Genomic DNA, 25,446 nt, shown 5'->3' with positions numbered 1-25,446 from the left:
ATGCAGGATGAACGGTATAGAATGGACTGAAATAGTGTTATTCCTCATCTACATACACACAACAGCTTATTGTGAAAAGTTGCATGAAATGACACGTGTACTTGTGTATACCAAAAAGTCACAAATATACACACACGTATATATAATGCGCATATACATATATATGTAACCGTTCATGCTAGCATAAGTTTGAACAGCAAAACCCAAACGCACCTTAGACGTTACAACACCTGCAGTTGTGAAATATTTTGGTTTATAAGCAGAGAGGTCCACGTCCACAGCAGAGTCTTTAGGCTCATCATTAAACTGTGCATCGTCGGGGATAAACCTGGAAAAAGGCAGAGACAGGAGCCCAATGAAAAACTACTTGATGTCCATATTTCTGTGTTACTCGCAGAGAATTAAATTAAAGCACGGGGGGGGAGGGGGGGGGGGGGGGAAAGACAAATGAACAAAAGGGAAATTGGTCGACATTGAACTATAAACGGATACTGAATAGATTTCAGCCCTTAAAGTCTACCTATCATTATAATAAGCTTCCATTATATCCTAGGTGACATGTCTTACGTTTTGGTCTGCAAGGGTCCAGGTGCTGAGACTCCGTCAATCATTTACACCACTCTTAGATGATCGCTGCTGTCCCTTTGTTTCTGGACAGTGAAATGGGTTGTCTCAAATTCTTATGTAGTTAAAAACTGATGAGTGTTTGTAAAAAAAGCAACTTTGCAATTTACTTAAAACTTTCCCTTGTTTTATAGATTGGGTGATTTTTAATATAATGGCATACAGCTTGTTGCCTGGGTAACCGACCACCTCTGCAATTCTCGGAGTGGCTGGTTACTTAGATTTACAGCTAGTACCACTTGCAGGTCTATGCTTTAGAGCCTGATCTGTAGTTGGCAGAATCGCTCAGTCTGATCAGTCTTGGGGGCCCCTGTGCTCGTCCCATGCTGCAGAGGAAAAGCTGGTTCCTCTGGCAGTCGGAGACAGCGCCCAGTGGAGCGATAATGACGCTTGTCCAAACAGTCAATCTTCAAGGACGCAGCACCCCTGACCACGCAGGAAGCCACAAGCTGTGCACTCCTGAAGAAAGGAAGTTGAGACATTCCCGCTAAGTGCGATCTTCCCCAAGAACAGAGTTAGCAGAATACAGATTTGTCAGGGTATGAGCGCTGGGCCTCTGTTCAGCTCTACTTTCCTCAGAGAACGGTGGAAGCAGTGGATTCAGAGAAACGTACTGTATATACCCCACCTACACAGCTCGCTCCGCTCTCCAAGGAGAGGAGACCAGGAACTAGGTGGCACAGCGCTCAGCTTCGTTTCTGGACTTTCTCTAAATCCATATTCTCTTTGCTCAACGAAGAAAAGAAAAGTCAACACACAGAACGCAGCGCTGAGTGGTGAGTAGGGGTCTCGGCACCTGGATATTCACTGTTCACAATTTCTGACATGGCAAAATACTAAATAAATAAAATACTAGGAATCTACACGTTACCGCAGATCCACAAATGAACAGCTTCTTTCAAACTCCAGTCCATCGCATTCCTCATAGATTTTATTGGCGGTCTCGGGGGTGTCGCACTCCACCACCCCGTAATAATATTTCAGACGTTTAAACTGGTATTCACGTAACTTCTCCTTAAAGAGTCTGAGGGCGAGAAGTAAAAATGTCATAGAAACTCTCAGCCTCCATTACGGCATCCGCCTTCCATCATTATACACACAGTTATGGCCTTAATTCCCCCTCTTATTAGAATTGAAGTAAATGTAGTAATTTCAATTGTTAAAGGGGTGTCCACTACTTGGACAACTACTTCTCAATCCCTTTGTTTTCTCTCATTAAAATAATAACACCTATACTCACCTCCGGTGTATGTGCCAGTCCAGCGGTGTTGGCACCGACTCTCCCGGGGATAGCATGACATTATTATGTCACGCAATCCCTGTGGCCAAAATCCTTCAGATAAATCACATACATCCGGAGGAAGTCAATGCTGCTGTGCTCTCACTTCCTCCATATGTATGCGATACGTCCTAAGGCGGGGAGAGTAAAGTGGCTGCTGATTGTCTGCAGGGACTGCTTGACATGTCACATGATCCTCAGGAGAGCCAGTGCAGACACTGCTGAAACGGCACCGACACCGGAGGTGAATATAGGTGTTATTTTCCTGTGGGGCAACAACGAGATTGAAAAGGGATTGTCTTAGTACTGGACAACCCCTTTAGACAGTTCTTTTTGGGACTTACATACTGATGACCTGTCCATAGCTCATCATTATGTCTGTGTAGGGAGGGGACTTGCTCGGTGGATGACAAAGCATTCAGCAGCTTACGGTTATTTTATAGCGGTTGCAGGATTTGAATAACATGATCGCTTTTTTCCAAAGACGGTGCGGCACCTGTCCGGAGGTTGTGTGCAGCATTACAGCTCAGCCACATTCACTGTAGGTACAACCCGTGGACAGGTGTGGCGCTGTTTCTTGGAATAAAATGGTTATCCCAGGAAATATAAACAATAAGTGGTAAATGTATGATTGCCAGAGCCTCTACCACTGGGCCCCCCTCTTTCACTAGTTTGGGGGATCCCGAGCCTCTGCAGTCGAAATGAATAACAGAGATTCATGCATGTCTTCTGCCGAATTCTGAAAAAACAATGTCAGGCTGTGTGCCCACGATGCGTTTAAGCATTTCCGCAGCGGCAAAAAAGCTGCAGAAACGCTTAGAAAACGCATGGTAGAAGGCCTGCCATGTTCCCCAATGATAATCCGCATGTGCTGTGCACATGCTGCGGAAATTTCCACTGTGGATTATCATTGCGTAAAAAAATGCAGCACTAGCAATTATTTTGCGGAAGTGCTGCGTTTTCGCCGCCATTAACTTGCATTAGAACACATGGATTACGCATCACTGTATATGTAGATGCGCATTCCATGCGTTCTAATGTGCGGACGGTACCCGGGTGTGGAGAACAGGAGACTCTCCTCCGGACCCGGGTACCATAGAACCTGTAAAAGAAAGAATAAAATAAAAAATAAATATATACTTACCTTCTGGCGGCCCCCGATGCACTCCTCCTTGCTTGCCTTAAGTTCGCGATGGACTAAAGGACCTGCGCTGACGTCATAGTCATGTGACGGGTCACGCGGCGCTGACGTCGGCAGGTCCTTCAGTGTACCGCTGCCGGCAAGGGAGAACGGAGTGAAGCAGGACACCGGGGGCCATCAGAGGGTAAGTATATATTTATTTTTTTCCATTCTTTCAGTCACACTATATAAATCCATGCAAACGGCAAACGGTTGACAAGCACTTTCCAAGTGATGCTAAAATCGCTTGGAAAGCGCTTGTCAACCCGCATGCGGAAATGCATGTGAAGAACACTTCACATCCGCATGTCCCTGGCAGGAAAAAACGCATGTACAATCCGCATGTACAATCCGCATGAGTTTTTTTCTGCCAGGGAGATGCAGAAACGCTCAGGAAAAAATCCTGAGTATTTCTGCATCGTGGGCACATAGCCTCAGAATTGAGCTTTTTTTTTTTTTTTTTTTGCAATCTCACCACGCTTGGAATTTTTTTCCCGCCATTTTTCGGTACACTACGTGGTAAAATTAATGGTGTTATTAAAAAGTGCAATTCGTCCTGCAAAAAAATCCCTCATGTGTCTATAAACTAAAAGAAATTATGGCCCTTGGAAGGGGGAGGCGTAAATGAGAAACAGTCAACTGGCCTGGTTAGGAGTTAAAGGGATTATATTATGAAAAGCATTTGCCACCTATCCGAGGAATAGGTGATAAATGTATGATCAATCCGTGCCCCACTGATCACTTAAACAATGGTCAAGAGATTGTGCTGCCCTACGTCACTTTTGGATCTCTCATAGTAGTTAATGAGAGCCAAGAAAATAGCATGGCACATAGGCAGGTATTCATTTCGGAGATGGAAGGGCCCCTTTAAGAAGCAGGATTAACAGCTGATTAACCAATTAATATGTAGAGAAAATAATATGGTTCTTTGTCTTATTCAACCTTGGGCCCAAGAAGTAAAATGCAATAGTGCTACCTACTGAGCCGCCATGATGGCCGCTGATAAATTAGTAGTAGCAACATAAAAAAACAGCACAATGGCAACTAAAATCTCATTCAGACATCAGTTTTTTTTCCATGTACGAGAAATACGGACCAAGTTTCATCAATGACTTTCATCAGAGTTTTCACGAATGAGAAAAAAAAGGCTTCTCCACTTTCTATCAGTCCGTGAAAAACGGACTGATCCGAGCGCCGTCCGTTTTCCTTGCAGAGTTTGATCTGACACTCGGATCAATATTGGACATGTTTCTGATTTTATAGACCACTCGGTCCACAAAAAAAAAAAAAAAAATCACAGACATGTGAACAACCCCATAGACTGTCATAGGTACGAGTGCTATCTCTGAAAAAAAAACAGATAGTATTCGTACGTGAAAAACGGACGTGTGAATGAGACTTTAATCGCCACTGATATTACAAGCTAAAGTGCAAAATAAAGTATCAAGTTCTATATTTCATTTTGTGGAGAAGCAGTTTTCATTTATATTACATAAATAAAGTTTCCTGGACACTTACAGTTTTTCTTCTGATACATCTTCTGAAACGTTCTTTAATTCTGTCGGTCCATGAAGTCCTTCCTCCTTTAATCTTTCTTTTCCAAATTCTGATGGGTAAATCTGTGGGATTGGTATCGAGCATATAAACATCAGAAAGTAAAAGCATGGAGATGGTGCTATTTCTACAGACTGTAATGTATGTATAGCTGGTATGTATAGCACTGTGCAAAAGGTTTAGGCAGGTATGGAAAAAGTGCTGCAAAGTAAGAACGCTTTAAAATAAATAGAAATGTTAATAGTATTTTGTTAATTGATAAAAATAAACTAAGTGAATGAACAAAATAGAAATCTAAATCAATCAATATGTAGTGTTACTGCCCTGTGCCATCAAAATAGCATAGATTCTTCTAGGTACACTTGTGCAAAGTCAGTGTCACGCCAGGTGTGGGAAAGACTTGGTGCAACACAGAGGGAAAAGTGAAAGGGAGCCCAGACTCTAGGGAGAGGGGGAAAGTGGAGACCTCCTAGTCTAGTCTAGCGTCAAACTGTCTCAACTATCGTCCCTATGTTGCCTCCTCAGCAATCGCCACACGCGTGCCTCGCCCTACTCTCCCTGGCGTACGGCTACGGCTAGGGATGGAAGGAGATGAGCACTAGTCAACCTCCTCTAAACTCTATAGACAACAAGGGTGGACAAAACAGGGGAAATGCCTTATTTTACACACGGCCTTAAGCTCCAGAAAGGACGAAGTACTGCTCTTGCTAAGCTTCACAAGTAGAAATGGATATAGCGGGTGACTCCCTCTCAGACACACCAGGTATATATACACCCAGGCCAGAGAGCTAATTAGCAAGAGAGGCAGCCGCTCGATCCTAAAGACAGCCTGTTGTCTAAGAAGCTGTCTGCAATGCCAAACGTAGAGATCGCCTGCAACCCACTGCAGGGCGACTGTCTGTCACCTCTGACACACCCGTGACAGTCTGGGATTTTTTAAGATTTTACTCAGGTGTATTAGTAACTAATTATACCAAGCAGGTGCTAGTGATCATAATTTTCATAAGTAGACTGAAACACAAGTGATTAAAGGAAACAGAAACAGCTGTGTAGGAGACTTAAAACTGGGTGTGGAACAGAGGCGAGGCTGTGGAAGACGGTTTATGTCACATACACCAAAGCAAGACTGAGCACAGCAACAAGACACAAGGTCTCCAGGAAAAGATTTCATAGTAGACTGGGGGTTGCAAGATGTGCTAGCCATGGCTCGGTTTGACTCCGTGGTTGGTTCTTCTATCTGATGAGCTATTGCTTTTTTCTTCCCTGTCCTTATGTTGATGGTTCCTGTTGCTTTTATTTTTCCTTTCTGGGTTTCTCCTTTTCAGGTGTTTCCCATTATCCCGTTTTGGTTGCCCTACCACATTCTGGGTTGGGCTATACATATTCTCCCTTCACTACACTTCCTTGCTGGCTATACTTTTAAGTGGATTAGTGCTAAGGAGTTCCAGCACTTTAGGCAAGGAATTTTCCCTGCTAGGAAAACACCATGTTTATTTCTGTTGTGTGTTTGTTTTTCTGCCTTCCCAGCACCTTTCCTTTCTCCTAAGTTAGGTTGGTGGGAGATTATTCTTGTTTCATTTATTCTCCTTATTTCCCCTTCATGCACATGCTTTAAAGGGGTATTCCCATCTCCAAGATCCTATCCTCATGAGCAGGCATAGCAGGACCTTAGGTATCCATGGTTACGTCCACTGATAATGTGACAGTTAGTTAGTCGCTAGTGGTCGTAACCGTGGATACCGAAGGTCCTGTATTGCCTGCACATGAGGTAAGTGGCATAGCGGATCAAAATTACTACACTACATTTCTAATTGGAGGTATTTGCTAAAATTATTATTACACCTACTACATATTGGGATAGGATCTTGGAGATGGGAATACCCCTTTAAGTTTCCTCACTCTGGTCCTCTATCCTTCTGGACACTATCTCTCTCCTGATTAGCTGTGTGCAGGGGCCTCCCCTCTGGTTCCCCAGGAGGTAGGAGAAAAGCCTTGATGGCCTTTTAAGGAGCCAGGTCTGAGGTGGTATTTTTAGCGGTGTGGCTAGGAACTGTCTAGTCCGTACAGGGACCAGTAGGATGCGGATCTCTGTGTTGTAGGCTTAATTATTCCCGTTATCTGTGAATGAGTGAGATACGTGCATAACAGTGCTGTTCAAGCTCATTTAAAGGGAATCTGTCACCACATTTGACCTATGTAAACTATTAATATGGACATACAGGTTATAGACTGCTGAGGAGAGTGATCCCTGTATGTCTCATATCAGACGCTTTGTTGTGGATAAATCATCTTTTATCACTTTATGTAATTGACCTCTTCCAGGCTCTGGGGAGGACGCTGCCTGGAAGATAACTCTGCCTCCAGAGCTTTTTACATGAAGGGGCAGTTACCAGTGTGATGTGTGATGGCCGATCTCTGCTCTCCTGATCTCACTGCAGAGCTGTGTGTGACTGTACCTGACACATCTGCAGGTTCCTCACAGCTTCCAGCTCACAGGCAGCAGCAAAGCTGCAAAAAAATGTGTTTGCAAGAAGACCAAGTTCAGCTCTCCTGTTCTGTGTTAGTTACTTGTATCACTGGTTACTCTCCCTCATCTATAATAAGCTCTGGAGGCAGAGTTATCTTCCAGGCAGCATCCTGCCCATAGCCTGGGAGAGGTCATTTATATACAGTACAGACCAAAAGTTTGGACACACCTTCTCATTTAAAGATTTTTCTGTATTTTCATGACTTTGAAAATTGTACATTCACACTGAAGGCATCAAAACTATGAATTAACACATGTGGAATTATATACTTAACAAAAAAGTGTGAAACAACTGAAAATATGTCTTATATTCTAGGTTCTTCAAAGTAGCCACCTTTTGCTTTGATGACTGCTTTGCACACTCTTGGCATTCTCTTGATGAGCTTCAAGAGGTAGCCACTGGAAATCGTCTTCCAACAATCTTGAAGGAGTTCCCAGAGATGCTTAGCACTTGTTGGCCCTTTTGCCTTCACTCTGCGGTCCAGCTCACCCTAAACCATCTCGATTGGGTTCAGGTCTGGTGACTGTGGAGGCCAGGTCATCTGGCGTAGCACCCCATCACTCTCCTGCTTGGTCAAATAGCCCTTACACAGCCTGGAGGTGTGCTTGGGGTCATTGTCCTGTTGAAAAATAAATGATGGTCCAACTAAACGCAAACCAGATGGAATAGCATGCCGCTGCAAGATGCTGTGGTAGCCATGCTGGTTCAGTATGCCTTCAGTTTTGAATAAATCCCCAACAGTGTCACCAGCAAAGCACCCCCACACCATCACACCTCCTCCTCCATGCTTCACGGTGGGAACCAGGCATGTAGAGTCCATCCGTTCACCTTTTCTGCGTCGCACAAAGACACGGTGGTTGGAACAAAATATCTCAAATTTGGACTCATCAGACCAAAGCACAGATTTCCACTGGTCTAATGTCCATTCCTTGTGTTCTTTAGCCCAAACAAGTCTCTTCTGCTTGTTGCCTGTCCTTAGCAGTGGTTTCCTAGCAGATATTGTACAAAGCACAAAGTTTCCTCTTAACAGTTGTAGAGATGTGTCTGCTGCTAGAACTCTGTGTGGCATTGACCTGGTCTCTAATCTGAGCTGCTGTTAACCTGCGATTTCTGAGGCTGGTGACTCAGATAAACTTATCCTCAGAAGCACAGGTGACTCTTGGTCTTCCTTTCCTGGGGCGGTCCTCATGTGAGCCAGTTTCTTTGTAGCGCTTGATGGTTTTTGCAACTGCACTTGGGGACACTTTCAAAGTTTGCCCAATTTTTCGGACTGACTGACCTTCATTTCTTAAAGTAATGATGGCCACTCGTTTTTCTTAACTTAGCTGCTTTTTTCTTGCCATAATACAAATTCTAAAGTCTATTCAGTAGGACTATCAGCTGTGTATCCACCAGTCTTCTGCACAACACAACTGATGGTCCCAACCCCATTTATAAGGCAAGAAATCCCACTTATTAAACCTGACAGGGCACACCTGTGAAGTGAAAACCATTTCCGGTGACTACCTCTTGAAGCTCATCAAGAGAATGCCAAGAGTGTGCAAAGCAGTCATCAAAGCAAAAGGTGGCTACTTTGAAGAACCTAGAATATAAGACATATTTTCAGTTGTTTCACACTTTTTTGTTAACTATATAATTCCACATGTGTTAATTCATAGTTTTGATGCGTTCAGTGTGAATGTACAATTTTCATAGTCATGAAAATACAGAAAAATCTTTAAATAAGAAGGTGTGTCCAAACTTTTGGTCTGTACTGTATAAGAAAAATGTGAATTTCTCTGGAATAAAACATCAGATCGCAGATATCAAGGTATCATTTTACTCATCTTTCTATGACTTGCATGCCCATATAAACGGCTTAAGATGGTTGATCCTACTGACAGATTCCCTTTAAAAACGCATCAAGAATTGGGCAACAATGAAGACCACAGATGCAATGGTCGGCCAAGGAGACTTCGTGCAGCAGATGAAAGACACCCAGTGGGAGCCAGCTAAACTCATTAATTTTGGAAAAATTGAGCAAGACGTGATCTTCATAGAAGAGTTGCTGTCAAAAACTACAGCTTCAATATGGAAACGAGGCCAAGAGACTCACCAATGCCCGAAAACATAGGAACTGGGGTGCAGAAAAATAGTGGAAGGTGCTCTGGACTGATGAGTCCAAATGTGAAATACTTGGCTGTAACAGAAGTCAATTTGTGCACTGAAGACCGGTACAATAATGAGGATCTGCAGGCAACAGTGAAGCATGGTGGAGGTACCTTGCAAGTTTGTGGCTGCATTTCAGCAAATAGAGTTGGTTATTTGGTCAGGTTTAATGGTGTCCTCAATGCTGAGAATTATAGGTGGATACTTATCCATCATGCAGTGCAATTGGTGAGGCGTCTGATTGGCTCCAAATTTATTCTGAAGCAGGACAATGACCTCAAACATCCAGCCAATGTCATTAAGAACTATCTTCAGCGTCAAGAAGAACAAGGATTCCTGAAAGTGATGATATGGCCACCACAGAGCCCTGATCTCATCATTGAATTTGTCTGGGATTATATGAAGAAACAGAAGCATTTACACAGGTGACATCCACAGATCTGTGGTTAGTTCGCCAATATGTTTGGAACAACCTCCCTGCGGAGTTCCTTCAAAAACTGTGGGCAAGTGTATCTACAACAATTAATGCTGTTTTGAAGGCAAAGTGAAGTCATCAAATATCCATGTACCGTATATTCCGGCGTATAAGACGACCTGGTGTATAAGACGACCCCCCTACTTTCCTGCTAAAATATAGAGTTTAGGATATATTCACCGTATAAGACTACCCCTTTTCCAACGCATACCAAACACCGGTAAAAATTTTAAAAAAACAGATTTGAATTTAACATGGTCCTTTTTTAATTTAAATTCTTATGACATGCAGGTATATAGCAGGAAAACTGTCACTCATAAACATAAGGCATACAACAACATTACTATCATCCATTTTCATCAGCGGCACACACCGGTACCCGACAATTTATAACAGACAGAATAGAGCTTCACACATAGATTAGATAGATAGAAACATGTCAGTCACATATATATGAAGTACAGTGACAGTGTTGCTTACTGTACTTGTCATTTAGTGTAAAGGATTTATATAAAAAAATAATAGTGTTTTCATGCACCGTCTCTTTAAAAACGCCGGCCGGCAATTCAGCATCTGTACCCGACAATTTAGAATAGAAGGAATAGAGAATCATACATAGATTAGATAGATAGAAACATGTCAGTCACATATATATGAAGTACAGTGACAGTGTTGATTACTGTACTTGTCATTTAGTGTTAAAATAAAGGATTTATTTAAAAAAAAATTGGCGTGGGGTTCCCCTTAATTTTAGTCTCTAGCGGAGGTTAAGCAGACGGCTGGGGCAGATGTTTGAAGCCTGGGAAGGGGGTAATACCCACGGAGCTTCCCAGACTACTAATATCAGCCCCCAGCTGAATACCTAGCCTTTACTTGCTATTAAAATGGGGGACCCCCCAAAAAAAATGACGTAGGGTCCCCCCTATTTTAATAGCTAGCAAAGGCTAGGCAGACAGCTGGGGGCTGATATTAATAGCCCAGGAATGGTGCCATGAATATTGGCCCCCTCCCAGGCTAGAAACACCAGCCGTCAGCCGCCCCAGAAATGGCGCATCCATAGGATGCGCCAATTCTGGCACTTAGCCTCGCTCTTCCACGCTGCCCTGGTGCGGTGGCAGGGGGTAATAGGGCTGGGGTTCATGTCAGCGCCAGCTGCCATGAAGCCCAGGTTAGTAATGATGGGCGTCTATAAGACACCCCCATTACTAACCTACAAAGTGTTAAAAAGAAAAAACACACACTACACCAAGAAAAAAATAATTTATTTGAAATAAAACACACCATTTTATTTAATTCTTAGTTTACTAAAAAAAAAAATAGTTACCTGTCCACGTTCCTGCGCTGATCTCCCATGCACAGCTGTCACATCTGGAGATGGTGACAGCTGTGCATGGCTGCTGTAAGCTCACGCTGCCGGGAACACGTCCGCTCCCGGCAGCGGGAGCCACTGACTGAGGTCACCGGAGTGCATTCAGTCAGCGCAGCTCCGGAGACCTCCTTTACGGCACTGCTGTACCGTGGGAATTTCTCACGATACAGCAGGGCCGTAAAGCAGCTAACCGGAGCAGCGCTGCCTGAACTCCGGCGAACCCGCTTATGCAATGAAGGGGCTGCTTTACGGCCCCGTCATTCTAGCGGAGGAAGCGGTTTAGAGCGGTCACATTCTATGTGGCTGCTCTGAACTGGAGATCTTCGTGGGACACTCGTGGACTACTACGGAGGGGTAAGGATAAGGTTGTGGTTTATTATTTTATATTTTATTACAGGAGATCGATGGCTTCGGGGAATTAGGTGTCTAGGTGAGTATAGGTGTAGTTTTTTATTTTTTACTTTATTTTAGGTGGCGATCGGCGGGGACAGGTAATGTATGAACTAATTTATTGTAGGCAACCACTGGCCACCAATGACATGTATTTAAAATTTATTGGGGACACAGTAGGGCAATTTATATAGCAGGATCAGGCTGATGGGAACTACTGCTCCCATCGAGCTGATCCTGCTGGCAGGAGTGGACGGGGGACAGACATAGGCCGATGGGAGTAGTAGTGTCACATCGGCCTATGTCTGCCTGCACGCACACACCCGCACACATCGCACAGACACCGCGCACACCCGCAGACATCGCACAGACACCCCACACACACTCGCAGACACACGCACAGACACCCGCACACACCAATCATGACGGGTCTGGGAGGTGAGGCTGACCTGTGAGACCGTGGGAAAGTTCATGTGAGTTCATGCAAAGCAGTCAAGCATGAACTCACATGAACCCTCTGAGGGCACCGCAGCGACTTCAAATGAACAGCTGATCGGCATCACCTGATACCTCAGCTGTTCATTTGAAATAACCGGCGGGAAAGCGCAGCACAGAACGGGAAAGCCGGCGGTGAAGTCTTTTCACTGCCGGCTTCCCCGCCCGGGTCCTTCGCTCCCCGCTCCTTTGTGCTGCACTCCCCACCCGGTCCTAACTTACGATCGGGATGGGAGGTGGCGAGGGGAGCGGAGGATCGGGGTGGGAGGCTGCGGGGAAGCAGTATGGGGCTGTGTGATTGTTTAGAAGCCGGCGGCTTTTTACCGCCCGCCGGCTTTTAAACAATCAGGAGAATTCTCCCACGCTGGGATGGCATTCTGATGACAGGCTGGATCGCAGCTGAGCGCTGCCATCCAGCTTGTCATCCTTCAGAGACACTGCAGAGCGCAGGCATTATGGGAACTTCCGATTCTGGTATTCGATATTGTAAAAGTATCGGAATTAAGTATCGGAATTCCGATACCGCGAATATCGGCCGATACCCGATATTACAGTATCGGAATGCTCAACACTACTTGTCACAGAAACGATGCGAACTTCCCAGCTCCGGACACAGCGCACCGCTTCTGTGACAAGTGAAAGCTGTCGGCACAGAAGCCCTGCGCTGTGTCCGGAGCTGGGAAGACACTGCGATGTGTCAGAAAAGTTCGCTAGGTTCTGTCTGTCTCCGCTGCTGGAAATACGCTGCGCTGTGTCCCAGGCCTGAGAAGACACAGCGCAGCGATGTGTCAGTTTCAGCACAGAAGCGCTGACTGTCTGGACCTACCGCCGCCGTATTTTAACTCCCTCCACCTTATATTAACTCCGACATGGCAGGGATACGGCCACGGCAGCTTATTAACACCCCCAGAGTATCCCCGCATGTCAATTTCTGAAAGTTCGAAAACATTACCGGCGTATAAGACGACCCCAGACTAGACAGAAGATTTTTCAGTCTTCAAAAGTCGTCTTATACGCCGGAATATACTGTAGTTTAGATTTCTCTTTTGTTCATTCATTTTGAATTTTGTTAATTGCTAAAAATAAACTATCAACACTTCTACACTTCTATTTTTGCACAGTACTATAAATAAAATATACAGTCATGGTCGAAAATATAAGCCTGACACAGATTTGGGTTTTCACAAAATTGGATGCTCTAGTGTTTTTATATCTTTTAGTCAGATATTTCTATGATTAGTGAAGTAAATTATCAGCATTTCATAAAATGTTACACTTTTATTGCAAAATAAGTCATGTTTATGTGAATACTCAATATTTACAACCATCAGAGAAAATAACTTTGCAGAAAACACAGAGATTGGACTACGGAGGACTGGGGTAAAGTTATTTTCTCTGATGAAGCCCTTCAGACCATTTGGGACATCTAGGAAAATTGATTAAGAGACAATACAGGTGAGTTAGGGGAGACAGGGTAACGCTAGATCAACCTAGGAGGTCTCCACATTCCTCCCTTTCCCTAGAGTCTGGGCTCCCTTTCCCTCTTCCCTTTGTGTTGCACTAAGTCTTTCCCACAACTTGCATGACATTTACCTTGTTGTCTTTAGTTTATAGTGGGGACTGACCAGTACGCATCCCTCCCCTCCCAATCTAGGGCCAAGCTCTAGGGACATCCAGGGCTTATGGTCCTGCTCGGCGATAGGTGCAGAACCTATATAGGGACGGTAGGGTAGGCAGGGTGATATTAGATCAGCCTAGTGGTCTCCACTCCCCTATTCCCTAGTGTTTGGGCTTCCTCCCCCTCTTCCCTTCGTGCTGCACTTAGTCTTTCCCACACCTTACGTGACACATAAGTGAATACATTATGTAGAAACCATCCTTGCAGTCCCACAGATATAACATGAACTCTGCTGTATGTCAAACAGGGTTGGCTTTGGCTCCTCCTACAAATCACTTTCAGGCAAAATATATCCATTTTGAATACCCATTATTTTCCTAATAAAACTCCACTTCCCTTCTCCAACACTGATGCCCCAGGGGTGATGGATGATTCTATGTCCATCATTTATGTGACCACTGCAGACAATCAGGTGAAGAGCATGCAAATGGCCTGTGACTGGTCACTGGCCAGTTAATAATGGATGTGCTCTCGTCTTTTCAGGACCGGTGGAGATCACCAGTGTGGGGTCATTGGGGAATAACTTCTGGTGTTATCACATTTTCTGCTCTTAGAAATGCAAACATCAGGTTTCCACTAATGTGTAATGTGCACAGAGTCCAAGCTCGCATTGGCCAGTGGCGCTGTTATATAGGGAGTTGCTGATGAGCTACTTATACTGCGGAGTTCATCATCAGTGATTTTAAGGGAAAGGTGTCTCTAAACAGTATTTATTTCTTACTCTGAAGAATAAGGGGAGAAAATAATTCTGGTGATCACAATGTCCCCGGGGTCACGGGCAGGCTCAATGGCACCTAAAGCAGTTGCAATGTAGGACTACGATGATATAGACGGTCCAGAGCTGACTGACATAAATGTATGGGCTCTTATTTAATAATGACTTACCTTTACAGAAAACACAATCCCTCCTTTAGGCTTAAAGGAGTTAAACAGAGCCAGAAGGTCTTTCGCTTTTAGTCGATCCCAGTCCATGTTGCAAACAGCTAATCTTCTGGTTACCTAAAAAAAAAATAACATTTATGATAAGGAGATTAACTTAATTAATGTGTTCCTATACCGCCTACAGTACAGGATCACTGCTGAAAACCTATATGAATACATGAGAGTCTTCGAATTTCTAATATAATGATATAATACTTGCAAGTTCATGCGAAAAATGCCCATGGGACAGTGTGGTATGTAAGCAAAGCTTTGCATAGGTCTTATCAATGGAAGTAAGATGTTAGCGTTACTTATTAGGAGAACACTAAAAAGCTTAAAACGACGGATAAAATAAGGAGAAACATTTGCTCACAGTTTGTCAGTCTTGTAAAAACCCTGCAGAGAACATAATGGTTAATTCTCTCCTGCTCAGCTCCTCCAATACTAGGACAACTCCTTCTTGAACCAAACACTTGGCCCCGATAAAATAAAAAAAGCTTATACTCGCCTCCTGTGTGGGGAGTATAGGCTTTATTATTTTATCGGGGCCAAACATTTAGTTCAAGAAGGGGTTGTCCTAGTAGTGGAAAACCCCTTTAAGGAAGATTATAAACCTATAGGGAGAATGAAGCTAAAGCCACTCAAATTCAATATACTTTATTAATCAATAAACACAAATTCATAAAACAAGAAGAACAAGGGGAAAATAAAGCAGAAAAAACGACATCTGCTGGCAATACCAGACTATTCCAGAAGGGGGGGTCCTAAGTTCCATATATTGCAAAGTAGATTAGCATGAAGTTCATCAAATATCAGAGAGTGCGATGAGAATCTGCATATCAATGTGTATACACAACCCTAAGAAAGGTTCAAATCCAATAAAGTGCAATGTGGCTAAAGGGCATAGAATCTAAGCGGACACCAGGTCCTGTGCTGCATCTTCAGGTTAGATCTCCTATTCCTTGCACTTGGCATCTATGGCTTAAATGTATGCTGTACACTCTGTATCCGGTCTAGTACTTCTCTGCACTATGCCAAGCACTTTTTTCTCACATAGCATTCTGATCTTGAGGTTTGTCTCCATGATCTTATATTTATGATTGTAAATTTGGCTGCACTTTATCTACGTCTAGCAGGACTTGGTGTCCGCATGAGCAGGACCTGTTAAATAATTGCTTTATGAATTCGTGTTTATTGATTAATAAAGTATATTGAATTTGAGTGGCTTTAGCTTCCTTCTCCCTATAGGTTTATAATTATTTGTGAAAGTGCCATTATTATATAGGCCTTATTTAGGTATACCCTTCAAGGAAGAGCAGTTGGGGAGGGGGGCTCCTTCTGCAGCCAGTTGTCTAACAGGTAGGTCCAGGTTTGAGAAGAATGAGGGGGAAATGACTTCACACCAACCACAATGATTTTTTATCATCCATCATCATCCATCATCATCATCGAGGTTGTCCACTAGAGAACAACTGCTTATAAAATGAAAAAGTGCCCCCAATAAAATAAAAGAAACACAAACCCATTTCCTGGACCAGTGCCGTCCCAATGATGTCGGCGCTGTGCCTCCAGACAGTCACGTGTCACTGCAGCCTGTCATGGATCACTGATTGGCTGCACCCTTCACAGTTCTGGCAGACGTGAAGAGTTTTAATAATATATAATCTGGCTATATATAATTTGAATATCCAGCCGAAGACTATATAGAAAGACCTGACTAGTCCGGTGAGGTCCCTGGCCGGCTTCTCTCAGCACCGCTCCAGGCGATGGACAAATCTCTCCCATGTGTATACTTAGCGACAGACCTGTCAATTGCCTGGAGCGGTGCGGGTAGAAGAATAGTCAGAAAAAAAAAAGTACCTGGGTGCAATCGTGCTGCCAGGGACTGATTCATGCTGGGCCTGAAGCGAGTGACAGGTTCCATTTAAGAAGGGGTTGTCCGACGGTGGACATCAGAATGGCTGTATAATCCTGACAGGAAGATGAACATTTTATCTTGAGTCCAACTATAGAGTGATGAGTCCAAATGTACGAAGCCTCAGCCCGCCCACCCTGAATGACAGCTGCAGCTTCTACTGAGCAGTGGGAGATCTCAGTAGGAGGGAGGAGGCACCGGAACTGTCAAATGGGCGAGGTGGGAGGAGATGGCGTTACACCTTCATAAAAGGATTATACCGCCATTAAAGGGATTATCAAAGTATATACACCACCCTGATAATGTCTAAGTGATTTATTTAGTAGTGTATGCAGCTTGCATTGTGAAACCTGGTGACAAATCTGCTTTAAAGAGCTTATCGGGCAAAGCACGTCTTCAGTGCCTTGTGTGAGGGGGGCTAGCTCAATGACTCATTTAAATAGTTAACTTAGCTAACTTCTGAGCCTATACATTGGCTTTGACAGATAAGGAGACAGTCACAGGTGTGTCAGAGGTGACAGACAGTCGCCCTGCAGTTGGTTGCAGGAGATCTCTTTGTTTAGCATTACAGACATCTTCTTAGAGGCTGTCTCTAGGACCCAGTGGCTGCCTCCCTCTGGCTAATTAACTCCCTGGCCTGGGTGTATAAATACCTGGTGTGCTCTATAGGGGGGTGCCGGCGATATTCATTACTACTTGTGAAGGCTTTATCAAGAGCAGTACTTCTTCCTCTCTGGAGCTTGAGGACGTGTTTGTGCATTTGTCTGGAGTCATCTAAAGCTAAGCACTTTTCCCCGTTTGTCCTTCCTTGTTGTCTATAGTGTTTAGTGGAGATCGACTAGTGCTCATCTCCTCCGTTCCCTAGCTTGAGCCAAATGCCAGGGAAAGACAGGGCGAGGTACGCGTGCGGCGATTGGTTAAGAGCCAATACAGGGACGGTAGGAAAGACAGGGTGACGCTAGATCAACCTAGGAGGTCTCCACTTTCCCTACAGTCTGGGCTCCCTTTCCCTCTTCCCTTTGTGTTGCACTAAGTCTTTCCCACACCTGGCGTGACAGAGACTGGCTTACCAATTGAAATGAACAGCCAGCCCTTTTCACACACACTGCACTGAAGACATCTTCATACAGAAATCCTGGTCCTTCGTTGAGGACAAGCCTGAAGTCAACCTGCCGGCACTATTCTATGCATATTTAAAGATCATTTTTAAACTGAACAACCCCTTTAAGTTGATATAAAATAATAAAGCTGGCCATACCCATGAGACCATTAACACACCAGACTAACCTGGCAAATGTAAAAAATAAGTGGGATTGTACAAAGTGAAAATGATCTGCCACAGCAGCTGATCACACCGTACACCTGTATTTTCAGGTGAATGGGCGAATATTATCAGACCATATTTTCATCAGACAAGAATGCGCTGTTGGTCATCACAAACGATATATTTTGTATCGACAATCTTGGCCAAATAATCTATTTTGGACAAATTTTATCTTGTGTATGGACAGCTAAGGAATGGTATTGTCAGTGGTCACTTGGCAGCTCTAAAAATGGCCACCACGGACAGACTAGGATCAAGCAACTCCATTTACTAGATCCCAAGGGTTGCCCTGGCCGTCACCCTTTATACCCTGTACAGAGATCTGGGCTTATACAGGAGCCCCTGGTTTGGGGCCTTGGAGTTAGCTGCTGGCCGGTGGTGCAGGCTGGCAAGAAAATAGGAGCTCAGTAAAGGTACAAAATCAGACGCCAAAACAATTGATAGGAAATGGGTCAGACAACAGGAATACATCCAAGTTATGCAGGAGGTGAATGCAGCGAAGGTCAGAGGTTCAGGAGTTGAAATAGAAGATAGCCCCATCGAGGGATCACGAGACTATGCCTCGTCCGCAACAAAGATTTGCAACTGAAGTGGAAACCGAGGGAATAGATATTGGCCTGTATATTACAAAAATGTTTTCATGAAATAACTAAGTTTTGACTGTTACCTCATCGCCACGAGGTGCTTCTTTGTCCATTTCTCTCCAGGAATGCTCAATCTCATTTTCTATTCCTGGCAAGTCAAGTTGATCGTCCTCATCATCGTCATCATCTTCAGAACTTGTTTCAAGGTTTCCTTTGCCTCGAGCGAGATCTAGATCACTGTCACTGTCCTCTTCCTCCCCAGAACTGGCTTCTTCATCTTCTTCTGACCCTTCTCCTTCAGAATCGTCATTTCCACTTTCTCCACCACTTTCCTCATCTTCCTCTACTTCCACTCCGCTCACCTCTTCCACCGAGTTCATCTCATCATTGCTGTCCTGATCACTCTCGTCTTCCGGCCCTGCAAAGTAATGGTGACACAGACATGAGAAGACAATTGTGGGACACAATGAATAAGACAGTCACAAAATCCTATAAACCCAAGTAATGCAGATAACCCTTGAGCCCCGGAACAATTTCATTTTTTCTATCAACATAGCCGTATGAAGGCTAGAGGAGTTTTAGTTTTAGGCATTTGCAAAACAATCACCTGGTACCATGATTCTTCAGTCGGTTTAACAAACTTTTTTTTATATATTTTAGTGGCTAAAAAAATTTCAGAACTTAGTTATTACAATCTAAACGTAAATTAGCAACACCATCTGAAGATCATACGGAAACTGCATCCCCAATACAGCCATCAAAAGGCATCTCATCCCCTGTTCTGCACGGATGAAGGCGTCCATTTTCCTTCAAATAAAACACTGGGACTGAAAAATTCAAGTGTTTACACCAGAAAACTGGCATAAAACACTTTGAATACTTGAAACATTTTTGCACAAAAATTGTGAAACTTTTGCTGTTTTAACACTAATTCCAAGCAGTTACGCCAAAATTGGTACAGCTGGAGAGGAACCAGGGGAAGACAAGGAGGGAAATTAATGATAAGTGACGGCGTTTCTTACCCCAGAAATGTTACTCCAGTCCCAGACTGGAGTGAAATTTCTGGCTAGGTCAACGAAACGTGCACAACAGTGATTAAATGAGACTCTTAATGAATAGGGTGCATCTAATTCCTACAGGATGAGGGTACAAAACTCCAGCCTTAATGAATCGGGCCTCTGGCTTGGTTTATATTTTAAGTTATGGGACAAGGCTCCAGCATTGCCTTATGGGGTAGCTACCTCCTGTGGTAGATCGCTCACTCAGCTGCACACGGAGGGAGACACAGGTATGCTGTCCCTTTAAAACTTCTGGTTGGTTTATTAAAAAAATGCAGCATAAACCAACACTGAGTCCATAAAAGAAAACACAGCCTGCTGGGCAAACAGGAAAAACAAAGCAAAACGGCAACACAAAAGCACAGTCTTTGTGGTAGCAGGGATCCGCCTGCTCAGAGTGCAGATACTCCATGTGGTTCAGGATAGCTCCACACAAAAAGATCTGGAGTTCCTCACTCCAAACCTACTGAACACTGAATGCCTCAGCTGGCCGAGTATTTAAACTCCCCCAGACCACATCCTGAGGAGGAGAGATCTGGTGAATGGCCTCCCACCCTTCACTATGGCCATTCACAAGAAAACACCCCCTTTTACTATGGAGTTAACCCCTCTCAACAAGTAACATGCTGGAGGAAATTTAAAGGTTTTAGTTCACTGATGCCAACATATCTCCCCTCCAGCACTTTACCAGTGACTTTGTCACACTCCATAAAAGAGATAGCCTTCTTCTTCCTGGCCTGGAGGATGGCTCATTTGCATACCCTTCCCGTACAAGTCCTCACAGGGAAAAGAGATTAGTTACTTACCGGTAATGGGATTTCTCGGAGACCATGACAGCACCACGAGAGAGAGGGAATCCGCCCACCAAGGACAGGAAACCTACAGGCTTAAAAGGGGGCGGCCCTCCCTCTCGCCTCAGTTTGGATTACAGAGCATTGAGATGACCGCCTGGTTAGTAGACATAGCAACATAATCATGAAACAAACAGTATATACATTTTCTTACAACACCAATGTGTGAGAATAAAGAATGAAAACAGATAAGAAGTGCTCCCAAAAAGGGGTGAAGGGAAGGAATATAAGGGTGCTGTCATGGTCTCCGAGAAATCCCGTTACCGGTAAGTAACTAATCTCTTTATCGGTCGACCATGATAGCACCACGAGAGAATTGCAGAGATGAAGATTCTAGGGAGGGACCACCGCTTGGAGCACCCTTCTCCCAAATGTGAGGTCAGACGAAGCACCCAGATCTAGTCTATAGTGCTTATAGAAGGTAGATGGAGAAGACCAGGTAGCTGCCTTACATATATCCTCCATCGAGACGCCAGACCTCTCTGCCCATGAGGTTGCCACCGCCCGGGTAGAGTGAGCTTTCAGGCCACGCGGTGCTTCTTCTCCGCTGGATACATAGGCTAGCGTAATGGCCTCCCTAATCCATCTAGCTATGGTGGATCTAGAGACCTTAAGCCCCTTCCTAACCCCCTGATAGGAGACAAACAGGGAACTCTCTCTCCCAAAGGGCTGAGTGACAGCAAGGTACCTAACCACACACCTTCTCACATCTAAAGCATGGAAATCTGCTTCTATCTGATTACTAGGGTTCGGACAAAAAGAGGGTAATATTACTTCCTGAAGTCTATGAAACCGGGAAGCTACCTTAGGCAAGTATGCTGGATCTGCTCTAAGAATTATTCTGTCGTCCAGGACCCGGGTGAAGGGAGGGCCAGAGGACAGAGCCTGAATATCACCAATCCTCCTAGCAGATGTTAGGGCTACAAGAAGCGCTGTTTTGAGGGTAATAGATCTCAGGGATACAGAATCTATTGGTTCAAAGGGTGCCCCAGCTAACGCTTTCAGAACCAGGTTTAGGTCCCATGGAACGACATTAGTTTTGGTAACCGGCCTGGACCTACCTACTGCTTTTATTAAAAGGGAAATCCAATAGTTTTCTGCGAGGACACAGTTATAGAGGGCACCTAGTGCCGACACTTGGACCTTCAAGGTGCTCGTTGCTAACCCCAGCTCGAAGCCCCTTTGTAGGAACTCTAAAATCTTCCCAATTGGCGCTCCCTTATCCACTGAAGATTTAGAAAAAGATAAAAACTTGTTCCAAACTTTTGCATAAATTTTGGTAGTGACAGGCTTTCTACTACGTAATAAAGTAGATACTAGACTCTGGGAAAAACCTTTTAGTTCTAGCAGGGACCTCTCAAATTCCATGCCGTCAAGTGGAGGCCCAGAGCTCGCGGATGGAGCACTGGACCCTGGCTGAGGAGATCCGGAACTTCGGGCAGGACCCAAGGGTCCGAGATGGACAAGTTCCTCAGGCATGAGAACCAGGGTCTTTTGGGCCAAAAGGGGGCGATCAAGAGGACCCTTGCCTTGTCCTCTCTGATCTTTCTTAGTACCATAGGCAGAAGGTTTAACGGTGGGAAGGCATAGGCCAGACTGAAGTTCCAAGGGATTTGGAGAGCGTCTACCGTTAGGGGCCTTTCTCTCGGATCTAGGGAGCAAAAAAACCTTTGTCTTCCGGTTTTGTTTTGTGGCGAAGAGATCCACCACCGGAAGACCCCATTTCCGGACTAATAGGGAAAAAATGTCCTGTTTTAGTTCCCATTCGCCTTGCCTTAAAAAATGACGGCTTAAGAAGTCTGCCTTTGAATTTTCTTTCCCTTTGATGTGGAGGGCTGTTAAAGAGAGGAGATGGTGTTCCGAGATCTGAAAGAGATGATCCGCCACTCTCATTAGCGATCCAGCACGAGTACCCCCCTGATGGTTAATATAAGCTACTGCTATATTATTATCGGACAGGATCCTAATGTTCTTATTGTGAAGGAATGGTAAGAAATGATCAACAGCCCTATCAACTGCCAGTAGTTCCCTAGTATTAGAGGAAAGAGCTCTCTCCGCGTCCGACCAGAACCCCTGGGCAATCATATCCCCCAAGTTAGCTCCCCATCCATGTAGACTCCCGTCAGTTGTAATTATTTCAGATATTCTGACCACCCAGGGAACTCCTCGAGACAAGTTTTCTAAATTCACCCACCACTGTAGAGAGTCAATAGACTGGGGAGATAGGACATCCGTCTCTCCAAGTGTCCATGTAACGAGACCTCATTCTGTAGGACGTCCCACTGTAAAACTCTGGAGTGGTATTGTGCCCACATTATCCCCGGCAGACAAGATATCAGGGTACCAAGTAAGGACATTGCAGCCCTAAGGGACATGACCGGGTTGGCAAGAGCTCCTTCCACCAGCCTTTTGACCTTCTGTTTTTTGGCTTCTGGAAGGAAACACATCTGGAGGTCTGAGTCTAGCATGATACCTAGGAACTGCTGTACTCTCGAAGGGACTACCCTGGATTTCTCCAGATTTAGGATCCAGCCCAGGCCTTCCAGAATAGAGGAGACCAATTTAAGATGGGAGAGACATTGAGAGGCTGAGTCTCCAATGATCAAAAAATCATCTAAGTAAGGGATAATCAACACATTATGTTCCCGTACATGAGCCATCACCTCCGCTATCACCTTCGTAAATATTCTAGGGGCTATAGCGAGACCGAATGGCAAGGCCGCAAATTGGAAATGTCTGATTTCATCCCCTATGACCAAGGATACTCTAAGGTATTTTTGGAAGCTTCTGTGTATAGGTATATGGTAATATGCGTCCTTTAGATCCAATACTACCATATGACAGCCTGAGAACAATAGTTTTATAGTAGACTTAATGGACTCCATTTTAAAGGTGGGAATTAACAAAAATTTATTCAGGGCCTTAAGGTTAACAATACACCTAAAGGATCAGTCAGGTTTAGTGACCAAAAACAACGGTGAGTAGAACCCCAGTCCCTTCTCTGCTATCGGGACCTCCACTAAGACGGCTTTATGGACCAGATTCAGGACCTCCACTTGTAGGGCCATCTGCTCCCGTGTTGAGGACCGGTTTGGGGTCAGGACGAACCTCCCACGAGGGACTCGCTGAAAGTCGAGTCTCAGGCCGGAACCTACAGACCAAGGATCCAATTATTAGAAGAGATATTTGTCCAGGCAGGTAAGAAGCCCAATAACCTCCCCCCTACCTGGGCCGCGAGTCATTGGCTCGGTTTTCGGGGGCCTTGGCTAGCGGAAGAGGATCCGAACAGGAGCCCTTTACCTTTCCGTCTACGGTCTTCCCATTTATCCTGACCCTTCTGGCGCTTATTACGTAGAAACCTTCTTTTCTGAAAAGGACGTTTGTACGTGGGGGCAGATAGGTTAGGAAAGCCCTTTTTTGTGTCACTTGCTCTATCCAGTAGCTCATCCAGAACCGACCCAAAGAGATGTCCCCCTTCACAAGGGATAGCGCAGAGTCTTGTCCTCGCATGAATGTCCCCCGGCCAACAGTTTAGCCACAAAGCTCTCCGGGCCGAGTTAGACATGGCGTCCGACCTTGCTGCTAATCTGACGGAATCTGCTGATGCGTAAGCCAGAAAGGCTGCCGCCCCCTGAAGAAGAGACATGTCCGCCAAGATTTCCTTCCTGGGGGAATTGTTTTTAAGATGGGCTTCCAGCTGGTCCAGCCAGATCATTAGGGACCTGGAGGTACAAGTAGCTGCCACCGCGGATTTTAGGGTTCCCGCCGAAGTCTCCCAGGTCCCTCTAAGGAAAGAATCAGCCTTTCTATCTAGGGGGTCTTTAAGAGCTCCCATATCATCAAAAGGAAGGGAGGAACTCTTAGAGGCTTTGGAAATGGCCACATCAATTTTGGGGGCTTTTTCCCAGGAGGAAGAGGCAGATTCCTCAAAGGGGTACTTCCTTTTGAAGAATGGAGGTAGAGCGCCCTTCCTTTCTGTTTTTTTCCATTCGCTAAGGATTAAGTCCTGGATTTTTTCGTTCAACGGAAAACTCCTTCTCTTCCTTTGACCCAGCCCCCCGAACATAATCGTCCTGGACTGACTTCTCCTGCCTGGCCTCTGTGATGCCCATGGTGGACCGAACCATTTTAATCAGTCTGTCCACTTCACCAAGGGGGAAGCAATTTTGTCCCACACCACTATCAGAGGAGGAAACAGAGGAAAAGTCTGCACTATCTGAATCCAACTCATAGGGAGAGGATAGGGGGTCATCCAAGACTAAGGGGATCTCACAGTCCGAGTTCACTTTCTCTTTAACTCTCTTGGAGAGGACCTTGTGAATCTCTGTTTTAACTAAGGTTTCTAAACCAGAAGCTAGAGCAGGACCCTCTTCTGCCAGTGTCTGGTTTATGCACAACTGACATAGCTTTTTAGGGTATCCGTCAGGAAGAAGAGACTTGCATAGCGCACACTGTATATGCTTTGCCTTGGCGGTACATTTCTTCCCCTGATAAAATATGGAAGGGGAGAAGGGATACCATATTACTAAGTGAACTTACTCGAAGATCACTTACCCAGGCGGCTCAGGAAGAAAAAACAGCTGGTACCGGATTGGAGGAAGGACCCTTCTCAGCCGGGGGACCTTCCCTAGAGGCTGCAGATTCGTCCGTTCTACCAGAGGTATGGTGACCAGACCTAGACCCCGAGCTCCGTTTTCCTGAGGACCGGCTACCAGGACCACGTGCGCGATGCGTTTTTTGGGGCTCCCCCAGAAAGCCGCTGAGATGAAGATGGCGGCTGCTCAACCTGCTGCTGCTGCTGCAACTGGACACCTTCAGACTCCATAATGAAAGAATGAAGCTTTGGGAAGCACTGAGCCATGTTACCTGATAGTTTAAATAGGTATTGACTCCTCCCCTCTAGCAGCGCATCAGCATACTTTTTCCATTTTTTTATTTATTTTTTTTGAATTTCGCGCTCTTTTGCCGGCACATGAACGCCGAGTCGCGGTGACGTCATCTGGCCGCGACTTACCGAAACCCGGAAGTACGCACCGCACGAGCTTCGCGCGAGGACGCATGCTGTCAGCGCTC

At 45.0% G+C, this 25,446-nt stretch overlaps 1 protein-coding gene across 1 annotated transcript in view; it reads right to left on the bottom strand.

Annotated features, from left to right (window-relative positions):
- Nucleotides 1-25,446, bottom strand: part of ESF1 (ESF1 nucleolar pre-rRNA processing protein homolog) — a 72,881-nt gene that overhangs the window by 42,455 nt on the left and 4,980 nt on the right. The window contains exons 3-7 of the mRNA XM_073672208.1: nt 18,548-18,882; nt 14,606-14,719; nt 4,602-4,702; nt 1,496-1,648; nt 214-328 (exon numbers count right to left, since the gene is read on the bottom strand). Coding sequence (XP_073528309.1) covers nt 214-328; nt 1,496-1,648; nt 4,602-4,702; nt 14,606-14,719; nt 18,548-18,882 — 818 coding nt within the window. The remainder of the gene's footprint in view (nt 1-213; nt 329-1,495; nt 1,649-4,601; nt 4,703-14,605; nt 14,720-18,547; nt 18,883-25,446) is intronic.

Source organism: Phyllobates terribilis, unplaced genomic scaffold (genome assembly GCF_046119375.1).
Source record: "Phyllobates terribilis strain yellow unplaced genomic scaffold, ASM4611937v1 Scaffold_3__8_contigs__length_932513732, whole genome shotgun sequence".
Lineage (NCBI taxonomy): Eukaryota > Metazoa > Chordata > Amphibia > Anura > Dendrobatidae > Phyllobates > Phyllobates terribilis.
Note: the sequence above shows the minus strand (reverse complement) of the source record. Positions and strands in the feature narration are given on the sequence as shown.